At 39.8% G+C, this 24263-nt stretch overlaps 2 protein-coding genes across 2 annotated transcripts; both read left to right on the top strand.

Annotated features, from left to right (window-relative positions):
* The first annotated feature begins 1986 nt into the window (after positions 1-1986).
* On the top strand, positions 1987-10554 carry LOC109882638 (zinc finger protein 501-like). The gene is made up of 3 exons (XM_031821229.1): positions 1987-2273; positions 4057-4100; positions 8414-10554. The coding sequence occupies exons 1-3, from the start codon at positions 1987-1989 to the stop codon at positions 9532-9534; spliced, it is 1452 nt and encodes a 483-aa protein (XP_031677089.1). The 3' UTR covers positions 9535-10554.
* A 3839-nt stretch (positions 10555-14393) lies between these two features.
* LOC116372128 (zinc finger protein 271-like) lies at positions 14394-19192 on the top strand. Its single transcript, XM_031821233.1, has 2 exons — positions 14394-14597; positions 17250-19192. The coding sequence occupies exons 1-2, from the start codon at positions 14537-14539 to the stop codon at positions 18407-18409; spliced, it is 1221 nt and encodes a 406-aa protein (XP_031677093.1). The 5' UTR covers positions 14394-14536; the 3' UTR covers positions 18410-19192.
* Positions 19193-24263: the final 5071 nt, after the last annotated feature.

Below are 24263 nucleotides of genomic sequence, written 5' to 3'. Positions count from 1 at the left end.
TTAAAAACACTCCCAGTTACCTTAAACATTAAAAACACTCCCAGTTACCTTAAACATTAAAAACACTCCCAGTTACCTTAAACATTAAAAACACTCCCAGTTACCTTAAACATTAAAAACACTCCCAGTTACCTTAAACATTAAAAACACTCCCAGTTATCTTAAACATTAAAAACACTCCCAGTTACCTTAAACATTAAAAACACTCCCAGTTACCTTAAACATTAAAAACACTCCCAGTTACCTTAAACATTAAAAACACTTCCAGTTGATATGAGACATATTGACATGTGAAGACATGTAGAAAAATAATGTGGACATATAACTGTGATAATAATATAAAATTGACAACTGTCAATGGAGTTTGCGGCCTTACCTGTTTCTCAGTCGATTCTGTTGAGACTGTATCATGGCCTTCATGTCCATCCATCTAACACAGCAGACAGAAACTCTGGTGATCGCTAGGAAACCTTCAAGCAGCCCTTTATACAGTAGCTGTGTCCACAGGAAGTAGTCACTTCAGTAGCTTCAGACAGATGAACACCTGATCACAGGAAGTAGTCACTGCAGTAGCTTCAGACAGATGAACACCTGATCACAGGAAGTAGTCACTTCAGTAGCTTCAGACAGATGAACACCTGATCAAGTCCGAGGCCTCTGTTGATACACAAACTACCAGTCTGAGCAGTGGCATGTCAGCGGAAGTTATAACTGATTATTCTGAGGAGTAGGAGCAGCTTCCACCTAACTCATCTGTATACTGTGAAAGGTAACTTCCTGTTTTTGTGGAACCCTAAGACTAAGGACAGAAAGTAATTGCATTGGGTTATAGAGTAAAAACATATATATATATTTTAAAGCAGGAAATATGTTGATCTGCGCTCGCTCTCTCTCCATGTGGTGGTCATGTGACCAGGAAGCAGACAAGAACAAGCCGCAGTGTTCCACATTGCCGCTGTCAACGGAATCGAGGACCAACTGCACATAATAGATGGGAAAATAGAAGAGAATTACTAAAGCTATTGTTTCGGCTTGAGCAAAGAGGATGTAGGATTATCCCGACCAGGCTAAACTAGGATAGCTAGAAGAAGCCTAATAATTTCAAACATTATTATCCAGGCGATTTTTTTTCTTCCAGCCTGTCTTGTTTCGATCAGTTTTGAAAATTGTGTTGCGGCAAAAATATTGCTATGCATTTTATAACCCTGGTTGTACGGACAGAATCTGCGTAGAGGAGAGAGTATTAGCTGTTACTTTAATAAAAAATAAAAATATGTATGTACAGGACAGGTCAAATAAGAACAAATTGTTGTTTATAATGACGGCCTGGTAAGAGGCAAAAGGCCTCTCAAAAGTGGTAAGAAGTAAGTGTAACAGTATAACTTTAGTCCGTCCCCTCGCCCATACCCGGGCCCCTCTGCACACATCAACATCAGTCACCCACGAAGCATCGTTACCCATCGCTCCACAAAAGCCGCGGCCCTTGCAGGGCAAGGGGAATCACTACTTCAAGGTCTCAGAGCAAGTGACGTCACCGATTGAAACGCTATTTAGCGCGCACCACCGCCATTTCACATCCGTTACATAAGAAAACAAATATCTGGTTATTTTGTTATGACATATTGTTTGGCAGAATAAACACGGTGTAGTGAATATTTTGCAAAATTGCGTTACCCACTCCAGTCAGCAGGTGGCGATGTGAGTCTTTCAAGTTTGTTTTATTGCGTGACGTATAATCTAGTGGACGGAGCGGGAAGCTTTTTCAACAGCAAGACGGACTCGTCAACAGTTAGCTTGCTAGCAAACATACAAACCAAAGCGTCGGAGCTCTTTTCACTATTTTGTGTATATTAGGGTTTTAAGCACACAGTCTGGCTGCTTACTAGTTATTAAATGTCAAAAATATGTTGTTAGTCAGCTAAGTTGCCTACCACTACGCTAGTCGCGAATGCTAATTAACTAGCTAGCCAACTAACATCCACCACCATGAGCTCAATAAGCTACTGGACCCCTATTAAAGAAGAGGTCTGCTGGTCGGAAAAAGAAGCTCTGGGGCTGAACATTATCATGAAAGAGGAAGAGGAGGATGATATCACCGTGAAAGGCGAGGATCCGGAGATGACTGTCACAGGGAAAGGGGAGGAAGAAGCTGTGTTAGTGAAGGAGGGAGAGGAGGGGGAGATGACTGTCACATGGAAAGGGGAGGAAGAAGCTGTGTTAGTGAAGGAGGAGGGGGAGATGACTGTCACATGGAAAGGGGAGGAAGAAGCTGTGTTGGTGAAGGAGGAAGAGGACGTTTTTAGAGTGAAAGAGGAGGAAGAAAAGGAAGATATGACTGTCACGGTGAAAGAGGAGGAGGAGGGTGAAGAGGAGGAGACTGGAGATCTGATTAACACCAGTGAGTACTGTCTTAAAAACAGTGGCACAAACTCTGCAGTTGTTTAAAAAAATAATGTTTTTTAAGGGGTATTGTACTGAAGTTCTACACTTGAATAATGTATTTTGTATTGTAGGAATTGTTAAAGCTACAAAGACAGAGGGCCATCAACAAAACGTTAACATTGAAAAACAGCATCGCTATAGGGAGAGAAGAAAACGCCCAGATTGGAGAAAATGCCTTAGGTCCGTAGTATTTGAGTTAGGCCTATAAGGTTAGACAGACCGATCCAATTGAAATCTCTATGGCGTTATTGAATTGAAAAAACTCAACCCTGTGGATTATTGTGAAATGGCTAGCTAGTTAGCTGGGTGTGCGCTAATAGTGTTTCAAACGTCACTCGCTCTGAGATTTGGAGTAGTTGTTCCCCTTGCAAGGGCCGCGGCTTTTGTGGAGCGATGGGTAATGCTGCTTCGAGTGTGGCTGTTGTCGATGGGTTCCTGGTTCGAGCCCAGGTAGGGGCGAGGAAAAGGATGGAAGCAATACTGTTACACTGGCAATACTATAGTGCCTATAAGAACATCCAATAGTCAAAGGTATGTGAAATACAAATGGTATAGAGAGAAATAGTCCTATAAATACTATATTAACTACAACCTAAAACATCTTACCTTGGAATATTGAAGTCTCATGTTAAAAGGAACCACCAGCTTTCATATGTTCTCATGTTCTGAGCAAGGAACTCAAACGTTAGCTTTTTTACATGGCACATATTGCCATTTATTTACTTCTCCGACACTTTGTTTTTGCATTATTTAAACTAAATTGAACATGTTTCATTATTTATTTGATGCTAAATTGATTTTATTGATGTATTATATTAAGTGAAAATAAGTGTTAATTCAGTATTGTTGTAATTGTCATTATTACAAATACATTTTAAAATCGGCCGATTAATCGGTATCGGCTTTTTTGGTCCTCCAATAATCAGTATCTGTATCGGCGTTGAAAAATCATAATCGGTCGACCTCTAGTTGAAACAGTCCTTTATAGTGTGTTGATAATAATCCACAGGGTTGAAACAGTCCTTAACCTCTCTGGGATCGTTCTGGACGCTAGCGTCCCACCTCGCCAACAGCCAGTGAAATTGCAGGGTGCCAAATTCAAACAACAGAAATCAATTTTTTTTAATTCCTCAAACATACAAGTATTATCCACCATTTTAAAGATACACTTCTCGTTAATCTTCTCGTTAAATTGTAGGCCCTGTTCAGAGATATTAATGCCTCTTGTAAGACCCTATGATTGTTCACACAGGAGAGAGACACGACTATCCTGGATCCTCTGGGGAGCCTCAACAACATCCTGATGCTGACGAGGAAGAGAAGAGTCTCTCCAGATCAGAACACCAGATGGTACAGCTTGGTCTGGTCTAGCATACAGCTTGCTCTATCGGGGGCTGGGTTTCTGTAAGGCACTTTATGACAACAGTGACATCAGCATCCATAATGATATGTGTCTGTGTCCCCTCTTTATGGTTACCAGGACAACGCTAGCCCTTCCACCCTCCCGGAGTCCCTGTATCGTGCCTCTCCCGGTAGCACCTTACTGCTGGGTATGAAGAGGTTGTCTGTGCTGCTGGTGGACTGCAGGAAAACAATGGGGCTGAGTGGAACTGTGAGAGGAGGAGAAGAGAAGAAAGGATCAGATTTGACTCATCAAAGTAAGTTCTGTAGTTTAGTTTGAACAAATACAATAGATCTGTCCACTGGTATCTGTTACCAGGACAACCAGCAGAGTTCTGTTAGTTGACAGGAAGATAGACTGGTGGATATGGATGTTATGAATATCATAACACTGAAAAAGGATTCTGCCAATGAAAAGAGAGAAACCAGTAGACCATATAAAACCTTGATGAAAGTCAGCTTTAGAGAGAAACCAATAGACCATATAAAACCTTGATGAAAGTTAAGCTTTAGAGAGAAAGTTTCAAGATGATCTGATGTAAGGTGCTTGTTTTACAAAACCTTTTCCTAAAAACATAATGGATGTTACATTGTCTGTCCCAGTCAACCCCCCTCTCTAATGATGAAACATTATGGATGTTACATTGCCTGTCCCAGTCAACCCCCCTCTCTTTACAAGACTCTAGAACAGGCACACTAAACTCCAGACACTTCAATGTGGTCTGTATTGCCTCATTACCATCTGATCTACAAATATATTATTCTACACTACTGGTCAAAAGCTTTAGAACACCTACTCATTGAAGTTTTTTTAATTTTAATTTGGACTTTTCTATTGTAGAATAATAATAAGTGAAGGCATCAAAACTATTAAAAAACACATGGAATTCAAACTACAGAAATATAAATATTTAATAACAGTCATATAAATACAAGTGTAATACATCAAACTAATGCTTAACTTCTTGTTAATCCAGCCCCGGTGTAAGTTTACAAAAAGGCTTTACGGCGAAAGCAAACCATGTGATTATCTGAGGATAGCGCCCCACATACAAAAACATGAAACCCAGATTTCAAGCAGTTGCGACACGATAGTTAGAAATAGCGATATAATATATGCATTACCTTTGAGGATCTTCTTCTGTTGGCACTCCAAAAGGTCCCAGATACATCACAAATGGTCATTTTGTTCGATAAAGTCCTTCTTTATATCCATAAAAACTCAGTTCAGCTGGCACCCTTCAGTCAATAATCCACCGATTTCCCTTCATCAAAATGCATACAAATGAATGAACCCCAAACGTTACTCATAAACTTATCCAAACAAGTCAAAACAACATTTATAATTAAACCTTAGATACCCTAATATGTAAATAATCTATAAAATTGAAGACCGAGAATAGTTATTGTCTTTACCTGAGACAAACAAAAAGAACGCGCTCTCTTGGCCATGCGCTTGGAAACACTACAGCCAATATGGGAGCCACTTAGAAAAACTACAACTTCTCCCTCATTTAAAAAAAACTGCCTGAAACTCTTAAGACTGTTGACATCTAGTGGAAGCCCAAAGAACTACAATCTGGGAGAATTTCGCCCCATAATAAAAGTGCCAGCCATTGAAATCAGTGATATGTTGATTTTTTTTTGGGGGGGGGGGGGGGTTTGTCCTCGGGGTTTCGCCTGCCATTTCAGTTCTGTTATACTCACAGACATTAATCTAACGGTTTTGGAAACTTTAGTTTTCTATCCAAATCTACCAATTATATGCTTATCCTAGCTTCTTGGCCTGAGTAGCAGGCGGTTTACTTTGGGAACGCTTTTCATCCGGACGTCAAAATACCGCAACCCAAAGAGGTTTTAACACTTGTTTGAGGTCTAAACTATTATTCTACAATGCAGAAAATAGTAAAAATAAAGAATAACCCTTTAGTAGGTGAGTCCAAACTTTTGACTGGTGTTGTACATTCAATTCCATGGCAACAGCTCCAGTGGACATTCCTGTAGTCAGCATGCCAATTGCCCGCTCCCTCTGAGACAACTGTGGCATGGTTGTGTGACACAACTGCACATGTTAGAGTGGCCTTTTATTATCCCCAGCACAAGGTGCACCTGTGTAATAATCAAGCTGTTCAATTAGCTTCTTGATATGCCACACCTGTGAGGTGGATGGATTATCTTGGCAAAGAATAAATGTTCACTAACAGGGATGTTAAGAATTCTGCCATCTTTTTTTCAGCTCATGTAACATCCAACACTTTACATGCTGCGTTTAGATTTTTGTTTATTGTAGCTACTATCAGTTTTAGGAACATCTAAACCAAATATTTCACTTTATTTTTTACTTTACACAAAATATGACATCAGCGATAATCAAAATGTTGAAAACCTGTGAACGTCTAAATAAGAAATTGGTCCATTTAAATAGCAGGTGTCGAACCCTTTCAACAACGGAGAGATTTTTACTGATGTGCTTTGTGTCTTCGACGTATAAACAAGTTTTGGACTAACACTTTAAATTACTTTTACTTTTACTTTTAATCACTTTTAATTACTTATTTACTTATTTTATGTTTAACCTCTCTAGGGTACGTGAGACGGTAGCGTCCTCTTCAGCAGCCAGTGAAACTGCAGGGCGCCAATTTCAAAACAACAGAAATCCCATAATTAAAATTCCTCAAACATACAAGTATTATACACCATTTTAAAGATACACTTGTTGTAAATCCAACCACAGTGACCGTGATGCGATTATGTTAGGACAGCGCCTAGCCACAGAAAACCATACAACCATTTTCCAACCAAGGAGAGGTGTCACAAAAGTCAGAAATAGCGTTCAAATGAATCACTTACCTTTGATTATCTTCATCTGATGGCACTCCCAGGTCTCCATGTTAGACAATAAATGTTAGTTTTGTTCCATAAAGTTCATCTTTATGTCCAAATACCTCCTTTTTGTTTGGGCGTGTAGTCCATTCTATTACAGTTCGTAGAAACATGTCAAACGATGTATATAATCAATCTTTAGGATGTTTTTATCATAAATCTTCAATAATATTCCAACTGGACTATTCTGTTGTTTCATTAGAAATGAAAGGGAACAGAGCTCATGGCCACGCGCTATAAACAACTAAAGGCTTTCAGCTGAGCCACCTGCTTTGAGTGGTCTTATTCTCTCCCCTTTCACAATAGAAGACTGGTGACATCTAGTGGAAGCCTTAGGAAGTGCAATCTGACCCCATAGACACAGGATATTAGAGAGGCAATCGCTTTTTTTTTAAACTACGAACCTCAGATTTCCCACTTTTTGGTTGGATTTGTTCTCAGGTTTTTGGCTGCCGTATGAGTTCTGTTATACTCACAGATATTATTTTAACAGTTTTGGAAACTTTAGAGTGTTTTCTATCCAAATCTACTAATTATATGCATAATCTAGCTTCTGGGCCTGAGAATAAGGCCGTTTACTCTGGGCACGCTTTTCATCCAAACTTCCCAATGCTGCCCCCTATCCCAAGAAGTTTATAGTGTGTTGATGATGATAATCCACAGGGTTGAAACAGTCCTTTATAGTGTGTTGTTGATGATAATCTACAGGGTTGAAACAGTCCTTTATAGTGTGTTGATGATAATCCACAGGGTTGAAACAGTCCTTTATTGTGTGTTGTTGATGATAATAATCCACAGGGTTGAAACAGTCCTTTTTGGTGTGTTGTTGATGATAATAATCCACAGGGTTGAAACAGTCCTTTATAGTGTGTTGTTGATGATAATAATCCACAGGGTTGAAACAGTCCTTTATAGTGTGTTGATGATAATCCACAGGGCTGAAACAGTCCTTTATAGTGTGTTGTTGATGATAACCCACAGGGTTGAAACAGTCCTTTATAGTGTATTGATGATAATGTTAGGCTAGTAGCCATGGGTTAATGATGTCCCTCTGTTCCAAACCAAATGGTAGGCTAGTAGCCATGGGTTAATGATGTCCCTCTGTTCCAAACCAAATGGTAGGCTAGTAGCCATGGGTTAATGATGACCGTATGCTTATATGCTTTTCTTCCAGTGGAGATTAGTTTATAAATTACCTGGCTGGGCTGTGGGGCAGTGGAGATTAGTTTATAAATGGCCTGGCTGGGCTGTGGGACAGTGGAGATTAGTTTATAAATGGCCTGGCTGGGCTGTGGGACAGTGGAGATTAGTTTATAAATGGCCTGGCTGGGCTGTGGGACAGTGGAGATTAGTTTATAAATGGCCTGGCTGGGCTGTGGGACAGTGGAGATTAGTTTATAAATGGCCTGGCTGGGCTGTGGGACAGTGGAGATTAGTTTATAAATGGCCTGGCTGGGCTGTGGGACAGTGGATCTTTTGGGATAATTCAAATGGAACTTTTAACATGTATTACCAGTGGATTATTGCAAATGTGTATCAACCAATCAGCATTCAGGATCCATTCAGGATCCAAACTACTTATTTTCGAATGAGGAATCTAGACTTGATTAAACCGCATAAGACATTTTTATCATGTGTAGGTTTCATTCATTTTGTTTTAACCAAATACTATGTTTGTCTTTGACAGGAGAGAGGCCAGACTCTCGCTCTGACACTAGGAAGAGTCCTACAGGGGAATCGGCCCCAGTGACATCCAAACCAGCAAGACCCCACCACTGTTCCCAGTGTGGAAAGCGATTTATCCGGTTAGGGCACCTGAAACAACATAAGAGAACACATACAGGGGAGAAGCCATTCCAATGCTCCCAGTGTGGAAAGGGTTTTGGACAGTCAAGTGATCTAAAAGTGCATGAAAGAATACACACTGGAGAGAAGCCGTATCAATGCTCACAGTGTGAAAATACATTTTTCTCATCAGGGGACCTGAAATCACATGAGAAAACACACTTAGTAGAGAGGCCTTTCCAGTGCTCCCAGTGTGGAAAGGGATTTATCCAGTCAGCGCATCTGAAAGAGCATGAAAGAATACACACAGGAGAGAAGCCATTCCAATGCTCCCAGTGTGGAAAGAGTTTTACCCAGAGAGGGAAGCTGACAAATCATGAAAGAAGACATACAGGTGAGAAGCCTCATCACTGCTCTCAGTGTGGAAAGGGTTTTGGACAGTCAGGGCATTTAAAAGTGCATGAAAGAACACACACTGGAGAGAAGCCATATCAATGCTCCCAGTGTGAAAAGAAGTTTTTGTCAGCAGGGTACCTGAAATCACATGAGAAAACACACTTAGTAGAGAGGCCTTTCCAATGCTCCCAGTGTGGAAAGGGATTTATCCAGTCATCGCATCTGAAAGACCATGAAAGAATACACACAGGAGAGAAGCCATTCCAATGCTCCCAGTGTGGCAAGAGTTTTACCCAGAGAGGGAAGCTGAAAGATCATGAAAGAACACATACAGGGGAGAAGCCTCATCACTGCTCTCAGTGTGGAAAGGATTTTGGACAGTCAGGGCATTTAAAAGTGCATGAAAGAACACACACTGGAGAGAAGCCATATCAATGCTCCCAGTGTGAAAAGAAATTTTTCTCATCAGGGGACCTGAAATCACATGAGAGAACACACTTAGTAGAGAGGCCTTTCCAATGCTCTCAGTGTGGAAAGGGATATATTCACTCATGGCATCTGAAAGAGCATATGAGAATACACACGAGAACAACCATTCCAGTGCTCTCAGTGTGGAAAGGGGTTTAACTGGGTAGTGAGCCTGAAAACACATAAAATGACACACACAGGAGAGAAGCCTTTCCACTGCTCCCAGTGTGGAAAAAGTTTGGCCCATTTAGGGAATCTAAAAACACACGAGAGGGCACACTCAGGAGAGAAGCCTCACCTCTGTTCCCAGTGTGGAAAGGGTTTTGTTCAGTTAGTGCACCTAAAAACACACGAGAGGACACACACATGAGTGTAGCCTCACCTTTGCTCCCAGTGTAGAAAGGGTTTTCTTCAGTTAAGGGGCCTGAAAGAAAATGAGAGACAGATGAAGGTAGAAGACGCCATTGGAGCAGGGCTTCATTCATTTCAAAACCAGTGTTTACATCACCTAGATATGAAAAAACAACCAGTTGAATAATGGAATGTATTTACAAATTCTTCAACTACATATCATATTAAGATTTTGAAAGACGGTACTATAATAAATATTACAATTATTTGGATGTATTTAAAATAGTTGTGAATGTACTTAGTAGTAGTTTAAAAAAAAGTAACAAACAACTTCACACGTACAGGTCTTATTTCACTGTTTAATCACAATATACAGCCCAACTCTACATTGGTGTCCCATCTGGTGTGGCTTCTTCTACTCATCTGCTTCTTTCAGATTTTTGACAAGCTTTCCATTGTACCTGGTAGAGCAATTGGTGAGATGTTTAATCAGTCCTCTCATTTATTTTTTAAACCTTTATTTAACTAGGCAAGTCAGTTAAAGAACAAATTCACTGTACCTGATTTGTACCTTGTCAGTTCGGGGGTTTGAACTTGCAACCTTCCCGGTTACTAGTCCAATTCTCTAACCACTAGGCTACCCTGCCACCCCACCCTTCTGATGTATGGAATGATGTAGCTGTGCTGTGATGATTTCGAATCCTTGCTGCACGCAATCTGTGGCAAGCATGTAGGAGCAGTATAGACCTTGTCTGTTCATTATATACATCTACATGATGTATTGTTACACCATGTAGGAGCAGTATAGACCTAGTCTGTTCATTATATACATCTACATGATGTATTGTTACACTATGTAGGAGCAGTATAGACCTAGTCTGTTCATTATATACATCTACATGATGTATTGTTACACCATGTAGGAGCAGTATAGACCTAGTCTGTTCATTATATACATCTACATGATGTATTGTTACACCATGTAGGAGCAGTATAGACCTAGTCTGTTCATTATATACATCTACATTATGTATTGTTACACCATGTAGGAGCAGTATAGACCTAGTCTGTTCATTATATACATCTACATGATGTATTGTTACACCATGTAGGAGCAGTATAGACCTAGTCTGTTCATTATATACATGATGTATTGTTACACCATGTAGGAGCAGTATAGACCTAGTCTGTTCATTATATACATCTACATGATGTATTGTTATACCATGTAGGAGCAGTATAGACCTAGTCTGATCATTATGTACATCTACATGATGTATTGTTACACCATGTAGGAGCAGTATAGACCTAGTCTGTTCATTATATACATGATGTATTGTTATACTATGTAGGAGCAGTATAGACCTAGTCTGTTCATTATATACATGATGTATTGTTATACTATGTAGGAGCAGTATAGACCTAGTCTGTTCATTATATACATGATGTATTGTTACACCATGTAGGAGCAGTATAGACCTAGTCTGTTCATTATATACATCTACATGATGTATTGTTATACTATGTAGGAGCAGTATAGACCTAGTCTGTTCATTATATACATCTACATGATGTATTGTTACACCATGTAGGAGCAGTATAGACCTAGTCTGTTCATTATATACATCTACATGATGTATTGTTACACCATGTAGGAGCAGTATAGACCTAGTCTGTTCATTATATACATCTACATGATGTATTGTTACACCATGTAGGAGCAGTATAGACCTAGTCTGTTCATTATATACATCTACATGATGTATTGTTACACCATGTAGGAGCAGTATAGACCTAGTCTGTTCATTATATACATGATGTATTGTTACACCATGTAGGAGCAGTATAGACCTAGTCTGTTCATTATATACATCTACATGATGTATTGTTACACCATGTAGGAGCAGTATAGACCTAGTCTGTTCATTATATACATGATGTATTGTGACACCATGTAGGAGCAGTATAGACCTAGTCTGTTCATTATATACATGATGTATTGTTACACCATGTAGGAGCAGTATAGACCTAGTCTGTTCATTATATACATCTACATGATGTATTGTTACACTATGTAGGAGCAGTATAGACCTAGTCTGTTCATTATCTACATGATGTATTGTTACACCATGTAGGAGCAGTATAGACCTTGTCTGTTCATTATATACATGATGTATTGTTACACCATGTAGGAGCAGTATAGACCTAGTCTGTTCATTATATACATCTACATGATGTATTGTTACACCATGTAGGAGCAGTATAGACCTAGTCTGTTCATTATATACATCTACATGATGTATTGTTACACCATGTAGGAGCAGTATAGACCTAGTCTGTTCATTATATACATCTACATGATGTATTGTTACACCATGTAGGAGCAGTATAGACCTAGTCTGTTCATTATATACATGATGTATTGTTACACCGTGTAGGAGCAGTATAGACCTAGTCTGTTCATTATATACATCTACATGATGTATTGTGACACCATGTAGGAGCAGTATAGACCTAGTCTGTTCATTATATACATCTACATGATGTATTGTTACACCATGTAGGAGCAGTATAGACCTAGTCTGTTCATTATATACATCTACATGATGTATTGTTACACCATGTAGGAGCAGTATAGACCTAGTCTGATCATTATATACATCTACATGATGTATTGTTACACCATGTAGGAGCAGTATAGACCTAGTCTGTTCATTATATACATGATGTATTGTTACACCATGTAGGAGCAGTATAGACCTAGTCTGTTCATTATATACATCTACATGATGTATTGTTACACTATGTAGGAGCAGTATAGACCTAGTCTGTTCATTATCTACATGATGTATTGTTATACTATGTAGGAGCAGTATAGACCTAGTCTGTTCATTATATACATCTACATGATGTATTGTTATACTATGTAGGAGCAGTATAGACCTAGTCTGTTCATTATATACATCTACATGATGTATTGTTACACTATGTAGGAGCAGTATAGACCTAGTCTGTTCATTATATACATGATGTATTGTTATACTATGTAGGAGCAGTATAGACCTAGTCTGTTCATTATATACATGATGTATTGTTATACTATGTAGGAGCAGTATAGATCCAGCTGCATATTGTGAGATGATCTGTTTGATGATTGATATCCTAAATGCAGATGTGTAGTATAGTAGCCTATGTTTTATAAACTTGCTCATTAAAAATCTGTTCTGATCAACACATGCTTCTCTTTTGTATGTATCCATATAGTTTAAATAAAAATACATGAAAAATAAAAGTTTTGTTTGAAAATAAAAAATAAAATAAAGATTTTTACCACGTTTACGTGCTAGTCGGAACTAGGAAACTTGCGTTCAACTAATCAGCAAGTCAGGAATGTTTGAGTTTCCTCGTTCAGCGCATTACCAACTTCAGTCGGTAGTAAATGGTGTGGCCAGTGTGACGTATAATCTAGTGGACGGGACGCTTCCTCAACAACAGCTAGTCGGTTACCTCGGTAACCAACATAGCCGAAACATTGAAGCTCTTCACCTTTTACTGCAAAGGGGGCTAAATCAGGGTCACACAGAGTGATTCTTGGTTTTGGGTTTGTTTATTACACTCTATATACATCAGAGAAGAAATATAACAAAACTGTTTGACATAGAAACACCAGATTTTTGTCGGGATGTTTGAATGAGCCTTTATTTACAATGAAATTCTGAAATAAATTTAAATAAATAAATAATTGCAGCATAAATGACTGCAGGAAATGGCTACAGCGCTTTCTGCGTATATTTGCCGCTGTGTTTTAAACGCACTTCTCTCGGATATGGCTGGTTGTCCCATTTAATGTCATATTTACTTTACTGGTTGCTAGCTGGCTTGCTTTGGTAGCCAGACACTAGACTATCAAATATATTTATAACTGGCAACCCACTGGGCACAGACGTCAATTCAAGGTCTATTCCACTTTGGTTCAATTGTAATTTTAATTGAAATTACGTGTAAAGCCGAGACACTCCATTTCGTATGATATGTTACGAATTTCTATTTGTTGTGGCTAACATTAGCTAGGCTAGTGGTTGGGTTTATGGGGTTAGGGTTAAGGTTGGGGTTAAGATTCCTAACAGGGTTGATACCTAACAGGGTTGATTCCTAACAGGGTTTATTCATAATGTACAAATCCCTATCCAGCCTCGACATTTGAGGAAATTAATATCTGTAAGAAGTAAGAGAACTGGTTATTTAACAATTATTATTTAACAATAATTTTTTTACGTTTTCCAGAATATTGTTTTTGTTCAACTGTATTACTCACTCCAGCCAGCAGGTGACGATGAGTCTTTCAGGTGATGCCTCTTCCGTGACGTATAATGTAGTGGACGGGATATTTTTTCGACAACAGCAATTCAGCAACCTCGGTAGAGTGCTAGCCAACATAAAACTAAAACATTGAAGCCTTTTGGCCATTTTTGCGTATATTAACCTCAGTGTTTTAAACACACTGTCTGCGTATTTACAAATTACTCTATTTAATTGACTATTTACGTTGTTAGCTATCTAGCTAAGTAACATTAGGCTAATGCTAACTAGCTTTCTAACATCCTCGACCATGAGTTCACTAAGCTACTCCCTCCCTGCTAAAGAAGAGGAGAAAGAAGCCCCCGTGAAAGAGGAGAAGGAAGAGGAGGCTGTCACAGTTAAACAAGAAGTAGAGGATGAGGCTGTTACAGTGAAAGAGGAAGAATTTACATTGAAAGAGGAAGAAGTTACGGTGAAAGAAGAGGAAGAATCTTTAAGAGTGAAAGAGGGAATGAAGGAGGAGGGGGAGATTACTGTCACATTGGAGAAGACTGGAGATCTGATTAACACCAGTAAGTGCTGTTTTAAAAACAGTGGAACAAACTCTGTAGTTATTTTAACAATTGAACTCATGTGCAGTGTTAAAGACTGCCGTCAAGTGCTTCGTGCTTCTACACCTGCATTGCTTGCTGTTTTGGGGTTTTATGCTGGGTTTCTGTACAGCACTTTGAGATATCAGCTGATGTAAGAAGAGCTATATAAATACATTTGATTTGGTCAAATGAGCCGTAATTCGCAAAAGGCGGTCAAGTCACCCATCTGTTTCTGCCTGAATTTGATTTTAAGTGGATAGACGACACTTTACGGTAGCGCGTGTTTTCTGTGAGGGGAAACTGAGTCGGGGGTTCTCTAATGCGCAGATAGAAACGACAGCTACAAATGATTCCAAGCAAACAGTTTCACGTTCGCGAGCTTCCATAATCAAAAAGAAACCAAATCATTTGGTTCATTTTCGCACCTTTTAATTTTTTATATTTGACCTTTATTTAACTAGACATGTCAGTTAAGAACAAAATGTTATTTTCAATGACGGCCTAGGAACAGTGGGTTCAACAACAACTGCCTTGTTCAGTGGCAGAACGACAGATTTTTTACTTGTCATCTCAGGGATTTGATCTTGTAACCTTTCGGCTACTGGTCCAATGATCTAACCGCCCCACTGGGCTACCTGCCGACCTTAACAAAAATTAACTTTGGTATCAGGGGTAGAGTGAGTCTGCTTCATCAAGTACTGAGTTAAGGGTCTGAATACTTATGTAAATCAGTTCCAGATTTTGTTTAAATACATTTGCAAAAATGTATACAAACCTGTTTTCGCTTTGTCATTGTGGGGTATTGTGTGTAGAATAAAAATCTTAGTAAAATAAATGTAATCCTTTTTAGAACTAGGCTGTAATGTAACAAAATGTGGAAAAAGTCAAGGGGTCTGTATAAAAGAGTGCAAAATATCCAATCAGAAATTATTATTTTCTCTGTTGAACATTGGATGATCTGGGCCAATAGCTGAAGTCTATTTTTATAGCGGACACTCGGGTGTCTTATTGCTCACATCGCTCCATTTGATCCAGTGTTGAGGCTCAGCGGAGTGGATGTGTTGTTTCCTCCCTTCACCACCTGGGGGCGGTGATACGACTTGGTCTATTAAGACACTCAGTTTAATGCCGGTTAGATTTCTCGTGCCGCGCTATTTCATGATCAAACAATGCATACATCTAACAGGGTTCTAGGCTTTATCAGAAAGTTACACGTTGTTTCTGAATAACCTAAAACATGGGAACCCTCAAGTAATAATGAGAGAGGGAAGGAACAATAGCAATATATAAAAAATCACATGAGAAATTTGAACAAACCTTTATAACAAAGCATTATCAAGACAGAAATTATGCATGCAAGCCCCGCCCCCAATTGGAACCAAACGACCAAAAAATTACCTACTAATTTAAATATCATAACAGTATTAAGACAAAATTCAAGTTATGACGAGTATTTTCCAAACTGTTCTAATGAAGTGTTTTAAAATCCTAATGTTGCAGCTTTCAAAATGTGAATCATTTTGGAAAGTCTGATTCTATGCTATTTGTCAATCACATATATATATATTCGGAATGACAAATCTCACAGGAAGTGAGATTGAGAAAACAATACCAAGATGGAAAAATTCTATGAGGAGTGAAATGCAAACTGAGGCCACAGCGGAGGAAAGCTGAGGATATAAATGATGTGTCGTTGGCCTAGGACTATTAGATAACCAGTTGGGGCTACTACACAGCTCATTACTACCACAGATAACCACATAGGGCTACTACACAGCTCATTACTACCACAGATAGGGCTACTACACAGCTCATTACTACCACAGATAACCAGAATACAGGCTACTACACAGCTCATTACTACCACAGATAGGGCTACTACACAGCTCATTACTACCACAGATAACCACATAGGGCTACTACACAGCTCATTACTACCACAGATAACCACATAGACCTTGGCTACTACACAGCTCATTACTACCACAGATAATCAGATAGGGCTACTACACAGCTCATTACTACCACAGATAACCAGAATACAGGCTACTACACAGCTCATTACCACCACAGCTCTACTAGAGTTGGAATGGGCTAAAAGATTTGGCTCCACTAAATATAGTTTGTCAATGCCATGATTCCTCTCATCCTTCCTGTAGAAATGCAAGTCATTTTCAGTCAACCTTCAGCTTTTGGAAAAGTAAAAAATGACTCTTTTAAATTAGATTTTTTTTGTTGTAATCTGGCCTCGGGTTATTCAATCACATGTATTTATAAAGCCCTTTTTACATCAGCCGATGTCACAAAGTGCTGTACAGAAACCCAGCCTAAAACCCCAAACAGCAAGCAATGCAGATGTAGAAGCACGGTGGCTAGAAAAACTCTCTAGAAAGGCCGGAACTCAGGAAGAAACCTAGAGAGGAACCAGGCTCTGAGGGGTGGCCAGTCCTCTTCTGGCTGTGCCAGGTGGAGATTATAACACTACATGGCCAAGATGTTCAAACGATCATAGATGACCAGCAGGGTCAAATAATAATATTGAGGGATCTGATTTAAATTCAACCTCCCCGCAAGATAGTTGTGGAGGTTTCATGCAGGTCTCTATTTAAATAAACACTATGTCTTTTGCAGGAGAAAGACCAGACTCAGAGGAACCAGAGACGTCCAAACCAGCAAGACGACACCACTGCTCCCACTGTGGAAAGGGTTTTAACCAGTTAGGGGACCTGAAAACACACGAGAGAATACATACAGGAGAAAAGCCATACCACTGCTCCAAGTGTGAAAAAGGTTTTAACCAGTTAGGAAACTTGAAGCGGCATGAGAGAATACATACAGGAGAAAAGCCGTACCACTGCTCCCACTGTGGAAAGGGTTTTAACCAGTTGTGGGACCTGAAAGGCCACAAGACTTTGCACACAGCGGAGAAGCCTTATCACTGCTCCCTTTGCGGAAAGAGTTTTACCGTGTTAGGGAGCTTGAAAATACATGAGATAAATCACACAAGGGAGAAGCCTTACCACTGCTCCCAGTGTGAAAACAGTTTTGCCGAGTTAGGGAGCCTGAAAATACACGAGAGAATACACACAGGAGAGAAGCCTTACTACTGCTCCCAGTGTGGAAAGAGATTTACCCAGTTAGGAAGTCTGAAAGAGCATAAGATACTGCATACAAGGGAGAAGCCTTACCCCTGCTCCCTTTGTGTAAAGAGATTTTCCTCATCAGGGTGCCTGAAAAGACATGAGAGGACACACACAGGCGATAAACCTTTCCAATGCTCCCAGTGTGGAAAGAGTTTTTCCATGTTAGCGAGCCTGAAAAGACACGAGAGGACACACACAGGAAATAAGACTCATCACTGCCCCCAGTGTGGAAAGAGTTTTAACCTTAAAGAATACCTGAAAGTGCATGAGAGAATACACACAGGGGAGAAGCTAGAGAAGCATTTCCACTGCTCCCAGTGTGGAAAGAGTTTTTTCTTGTTAGCGAGCCTGAAAAGACATGTGAGGACACACACAGGAAATAAGCCTCATCACTGCTCCCAGTGTGGAAAGAGTTTTAAGCTGAAAGGACAACTGAACCAGCATGAGAGAATACACACAGGGGAGAAGCCATACCACTGCTCCCAATGTGAAAAGAGTTTTGCCTGGTTAGGGGACCTGAGAAGACATGAGAGGACGCACACGGGAGAGAAGCCTCATCACTGCTCCCAGTGTGGAAAGAGTTTTACCCAGTTAAGACACGTGAAAAGACATGAGATAATACACACAGGAGATACGAACGTAGGCTGAACAGTGGGACATAGGACAGATGTAGGCTGCTGAACAGTAGGACATAGGACAGATATAGACTGAACAGAGGACAGATGAAGGCCCAATACATGGTGGGACAGTAGTCCCCAGACACTCTGAATGTGTCTTGACTTTCCAGTGTTTTCCCTCCTGCATGTATTATAAAGGATTGTGTTTGTGGATGTGTTTTCTGGGTGAGGGTTTGGTTTGTGCCCGAGCACAGTTGATTCAAATAACCAACTCATCATCAAGCTTTTCTTATTTGAATGGGCTGTGTAGTGTTAGAGAACCTGATAAGAATACAGAGGTTTTGTTCTGGCTGTTGTTTTTGACTGAGAATTGTTCTGACTTTTCTCTTTTCCTTTAAGTTGTTGAAATGTTCTCGGAATCACTGACCTTCACATCTTAAAGTAATGATGGACTATCATTTAGATATCTTCAGTATACCACCCCTACCTTGTCACAACACAACTGATTGGCTCAAATGCATTAAGAAGGAAAGAAATTCCACAAATTAACTTTTAACAAGGCACACCTGTTAATTGAAATACATTCCGGGTGACATCCTCATGAAGCTGGTTGAGAGAATGCCAAGAGTGTGCGAAGCTGTCATCAAGACAAAGGGTGGCTACTTTGAAGAATCTCAAATATAAAATAATATTTTGATTTGTTTAACACTTTTTTGGCTACTAAATGATTCCATATGTGTAATTTCATAGTTTTGATGTCTTCACTATTATTCTACAATGTATAAAGTAGTAAAAATTAAGAAAAACCCTTGAATGAGTGTGTCCAAACTTTGACTGGTACTATATATGTATGTATGAGTATTTATAAGTGTATGTACAGTTGAAGTCGGAAGTTTACATACACTTAGGTTGGAGTCATTAAAACTAGTTTTTCATCCACTCCACAAATTTCTTGTTAACAAACTATAGTTTTGGCAAGTCGGTTAGGAGATCTACTGTGTGCATGACACAGGTATTTTTTCCAACAATTGTTTACAGACAGATTATTTCACTTATAATTTATAATATCTTTAGAAGCTTCTGATAGGCTAATTGACATCATTTGAGTCAATTGGAGGTGTACCTGTGGATGTATTTCAAGGCCTACCTTCGAACTCAATGTCTCTTTGCTTGACATAATGGGAAAAATAAAATAAAATCAGAGACCTCAGAAAAAAAATGGTAGACCTCCACAAGTCTGGTTCGTCCTTGGGAGCAATTTACAAACGCCCTAAGGTACCACGTTCATCACGACAAACAATAGTATGCAAGTATAAACACCATGCGACCACGCAGCCGTCATACCGCTCAGGAAGGAGACACGTTCTGTCTCCTAGAGATGAACGTACTTTGGTGCGAAAAGTGCAAATCAATCCCAGAACAACAGCAAAGGACCATGTGAAGATGCTGGAGGAAACAGGTACAAAAGTATCTATATCCACAGTAAAACGAGTCCTATATCGACATAATCTGAAAGACTGCTCAGCACGGTGTAACAGCGTTCTTCGTTTGTCGAAAGAGAGAACCGAAATGCAGCGTGGTGGTTACTCATGTCTTTAATGAAAAAAATGACGGTACATGAAATAACGATAAATACAAAAAACAACAAACGGAACGTGAAACCTAATACAGCCTATCTGGTGACACTACACAGAGACAGGAACAATCACCCACGAAAGACAAAGCGAACTCAGGCTACCTAAATACGGTTCCCAATCAGAGGCAACGAGAAGCACCTGACTGCTGATTGAGAACCGCCTCAGGCAGCCAAGCCTATACAACACCCCTAATCAGCCGCGATCCCAAATACTACAAACCCCAATACGAAACACAACACACAAACCCATGTCACACCCTGGCCTGAACAAATAATTAAAGAAAACACAAAATACTAAGACCAAGGCGTGACACACGGAAGATGCCACTGCTCCACAACCGCCATAAAAAAGACAAGACTACGGTTTGCAACTCCACATGGGGACAAACCTGCTTTTTGGAAAAATGTGCTCTGGTCTGATGACACACAAATAGAACTGTTTAGCCAAACATCGTTATGTTTGGAGGAAAAGGGGGAGGCTTGCAAGCCTAAGAACACCATCCCAACCGTGAAGCACGGGGGTGACAGCATCATGTTGTGGGGGTGCTTTGCTGCAGGAGGGACTGGTGCACTTCACAAAATAGAGGGCATCATGAGGGAGGGAAATTATGTGGGATATTTTGAAGCAACATCTCAAGACATCAGTCAGGAAGTTAAAGCTTGGTCGCAAATGGGTCTTCCAATGACCCCAAGGATACTTCCAAAGTTGTGGCAAAATGGCTTAAGGACAACAAAGTCAAGGTATTGGAGTGGCCATCACAAAGACCTGACCTCAATCCTGTCGTGTCTTTGGCTATGCCGGATTAAGTGATATGACATGCTATTCTATAAAATAATTTCTCCGTAATTACTATTACCTGATTGAGCAAATCATGTAAATGTAATTAACTAGAGAGTCGGACATCACAAAATTATATTTATAGAGCTGTTATCTTCCGAATAAACTCTTAAAGACCTAGTAATATTTTACATCAATAGCAGTCAATATCAATCGTCACCTTAATTCAGTTTCATCTGAAAGTTGTAAATTCTTAGTAAATTCTTAGTTATCTGCACGAACCCTGGCTAACAATTTGAATCAGCAATACAAAATTGGGTTTAATTATTTATTTACTAAATACCTAACTAATTACACATACACATAATCAAATCATAACTTGATTACACATTACACCATAAAGGAAAACGTCCCTAGCGGGCAGAACAGATATGACAGCTTGTAACAAAGGAAAAGGGGCTGGGTTGAGTGAAGGAGCGGGAAGACTGAGGAACAAAGGCGAAGCTGTGCTATCGTAAATACAGTATCTTATGCATTCTAACTTACCGTCCATTTGGAAAAGGAGAATGCAATAAATATTTACTCTGAGCTGCGCTTCGATAGGTTGGTGGTAGATGGAAGGCCGTGTTGCCCAACCGAGTCCTATGAAGAATGTCTCTGGTGGTCAATTGGATGCGTTGTAGTAACGTCGTTGTGTGGTAGACAGAATACTCTGTCTGTTCCTTCCTAACCTGCGTTTGTAGCTGCGGTTGCTAACTCAACGGCTAGGAGGTATCACTTCTGTAGTGAATAAGAGTTCAAATGTTGGCTTCGTTCTGTAGTTATAATCTGAACCATACTGACATTGGACCGTCGTCCTACATCCCCGGAACCGGAAGTTCTATTGTCGTAAAGGGCTTATATAGGAAGGGAGAGAAGGGTGTGTTTGAATAGTTTTATAGCCCATGTCCCTTTACAGGGTGGGCCACTGATTGAGCAGCCCTATCTTATGAAAACCCACATCTCACATTTTAGAAGCTAAAATCTAATTTCATCTCATCACAGGTCCTGGAGTGGCCTAGCCAGTCTCCAGATCTAAACCCCATAGAAAATCTTTGGAGGGAGTTGAAAGTCCGTGTTGCCCAGCAACAGCCCCAAAACATCACTGCTATAGAGGAGATCTGCATGGAGGAATGGGCCAAAATACCAGCAACAGTATGTGAAAACCTTGTGAAGACTTACAGAAAACGTTTGACCTCTGTCATTGCCAACAAAGGGTATATAACAAAGTATTGAGATAAACTTTTGTTATTGACCAAATACTTATTTTCCACCATAATTTGCAAATAAATTCATTAAAAATCCTACAATGTGATTTTATGGATTTTTTTTCTCATTTTGTCTGTCATAGTTCAAGTGTACCTATGATGAAAATTACAGGCCTCTCATCTTTTTAAGTGGGAGAACTTCAATTGTTGGCTGACTGAATACTTTTTTGTATGTTGATGATAATATGATGTACAATATTAAATTATGTTTCTATTTGAAAGAAATAAGGTATTATATTTAATATAAACTTCTTTTTTTTTTTTACAGTTTCACCAATTCATTTTAATTAACTTAATCATTATGACACACCCCTTACTATTGTCACTAATTGCACTTGTTTGTCTACATAACCTGGTTCAAGTATTCATGACATTACCCTGAGGAAGGCACAGTGATGCTGAAAACATTGGTAAATACCCATTCAATTGCTGGGAGTTTATATATATATATGGAGTGTGCGACTTTATTTTGATCGTTTGAAGTCTTGATCAATGAACACATTATACGTGGCCACGAAGGCTTGAATCTGGGACTGACGGATGTCCTAGACGTCTAGGACGGCTACCCAGGCTTACCACAACACAGTGGTAAGCCTGATCACCGACAACGATGAGACAGCCTATAGGGAGGAGGTCAGAGACCTGGCTGGGTGGTGCCAGAATAACACCCGATCCCTCAGCGTAACCAAGACTAAGGAGATGATTGTGGACTACAGGAAAAGGAGGACCGAGCACGCCCCCATTCTCATCGACGGGGCTGTACAACAAAACCTATTACCCCTCAGGAGACTAAAAAGATTTGGCATGGGTCCTCAGATCCTCAAAAGGTTCTACAGCTGCAACATCGAGAGTATGGCTGCATCACTGCCTGGTATGGCAACTGCTCGGCCTCCGACTGCAAGGCGCTACAGAGGGTAGTGCGAACGGCCCAGTAAATCAGTGGGGCAAAGCTGCCTGCCATCCAGGACTTCTACACCAGGCGGTGTCAGAGGAAGGCCAAAAAATTGTCAAATACCCCAGACACCCCAGTCATAGACTGTTCTCTCTACTACCGCATGGCAAGCGGTACCGGAGTGCCAAGTCTAGGACCAAAAGGCATCTCAACAGCTTTTACCCCCAAACCATAAGACTCCCGAACAGGTAATCAAATGGCTATAATTTCATGTCATGATCAACCGTCATAATAAACCCAGTTATGATCAACCCTGTTATCATCTCAGGGTTGATTATATCAGGGTCGATCATGACAGGGTTGATTATGACAGGGTTTATTAATGACATGGTTTATTAATGACAGGGTTGAACATGACAGGGTTTATTAATGACAGGGTTGAACATGACAGGGTTTATTAATGACAGGGTTTATTATGACGGTTGAACATGACAGGGTTTATTAATGACAGGATTTGTTATGACGGTTGACCATGACAGGGTTGATTATAACAGGGTTGATTATGACAGGGTTTATTAATGACAGGGTTTATTAATGACAGGGTTTATTAATGACAGGGTTGAACATGACAGGGTTTATTAATGACAGGGTTGAACATGACAGGGTTTATTAATGACAGGGTTTATTAATGACAGGGTTTATTAATGACAGGGTTGATTAATGACAGGGTTGATCATGACAGGGTTGATCATGACAGGGTTGATTATGACAGGGTTGATTATGACAGGGTTTATTAATGACAGGGTTTATTAATGACAGGGTTGATTATGACAGGGTTTATTAATGACAGGGTTTATTAATGACAGGGTTTATTAATGACAGGGTTGATTAATGACAGGGTTGATTAATGACAGGGTTGATCATGACAGGGTTGATTATGACAGGGTTGATTATGACAGGGTTTATTAATGACAGGGTTGAACATGACAGGGTTTATTAATGACAGGGTTGATTATGACAGGGTTTATTAATGACAGGGTTGATTATGACAGGGTTGATTATGACAGGGTTGATTATGACAGGGTTTATTAATGACAGGGTTTATTAATGACAGGGTTGAACATGACAGGGTTTATTAATGACAGGGTTGATCATGACAGGGTTGATCATGACAGGGTTTGATCATGACAGGGTTGATCATGACAGGGTTGATCATGACAGGGTTTATAAATGACAGGGTTGATCATGACAGGGTTTGATCATGACAGGGTT

Source organism: Oncorhynchus kisutch, unplaced genomic scaffold (assembly GCF_002021735.2).
Source record: "Oncorhynchus kisutch isolate 150728-3 unplaced genomic scaffold, Okis_V2 scaffold3931, whole genome shotgun sequence".
Lineage (NCBI taxonomy): Eukaryota > Metazoa > Chordata > Actinopteri > Salmoniformes > Salmonidae > Oncorhynchus > Oncorhynchus kisutch.
Note: the sequence above shows the minus strand (reverse complement) of the source record. Positions and strands in the feature narration are given on the sequence as shown.

Excerpts from the sequence above, each read along its gene's own strand:
- LOC109882638 (XM_031821229.1), top strand. The coding sequence starts at position 1,987 with ATGAGCTCAATAAGCTACTGGACCCCTATTAAAGAAGAGGTCTGCTGG. Across the intron at positions 2,274-4,056 it reads AAAGGGGAGGAAGAAGCTGT|GAGAGGAGGAGAAGAGAAGA; the intron begins GTTGGTGAAGGA and ends GAGTGGAACTGT. Across the intron at positions 4,101-8,413 it reads ATCAGATTTGACTCATCAAA|GAGAGAGGCCAGACTCTCGC; the intron begins GTAAGTTCTGTA and ends TGTCTTTGACAG.
- LOC116372128 (XM_031821233.1), top strand. The coding sequence starts at position 14,537 with ATGAAGGAGGAGGGGGAGATTACTGTCACATTGGAGAAGACTGGAGAT. Across the intron at positions 14,598-17,249 it reads TGGAGATCTGATTAACACCA|GAGAAAGACCAGACTCAGAG; the intron begins GTAAGTGCTGTT and ends TGTCTTTTGCAG.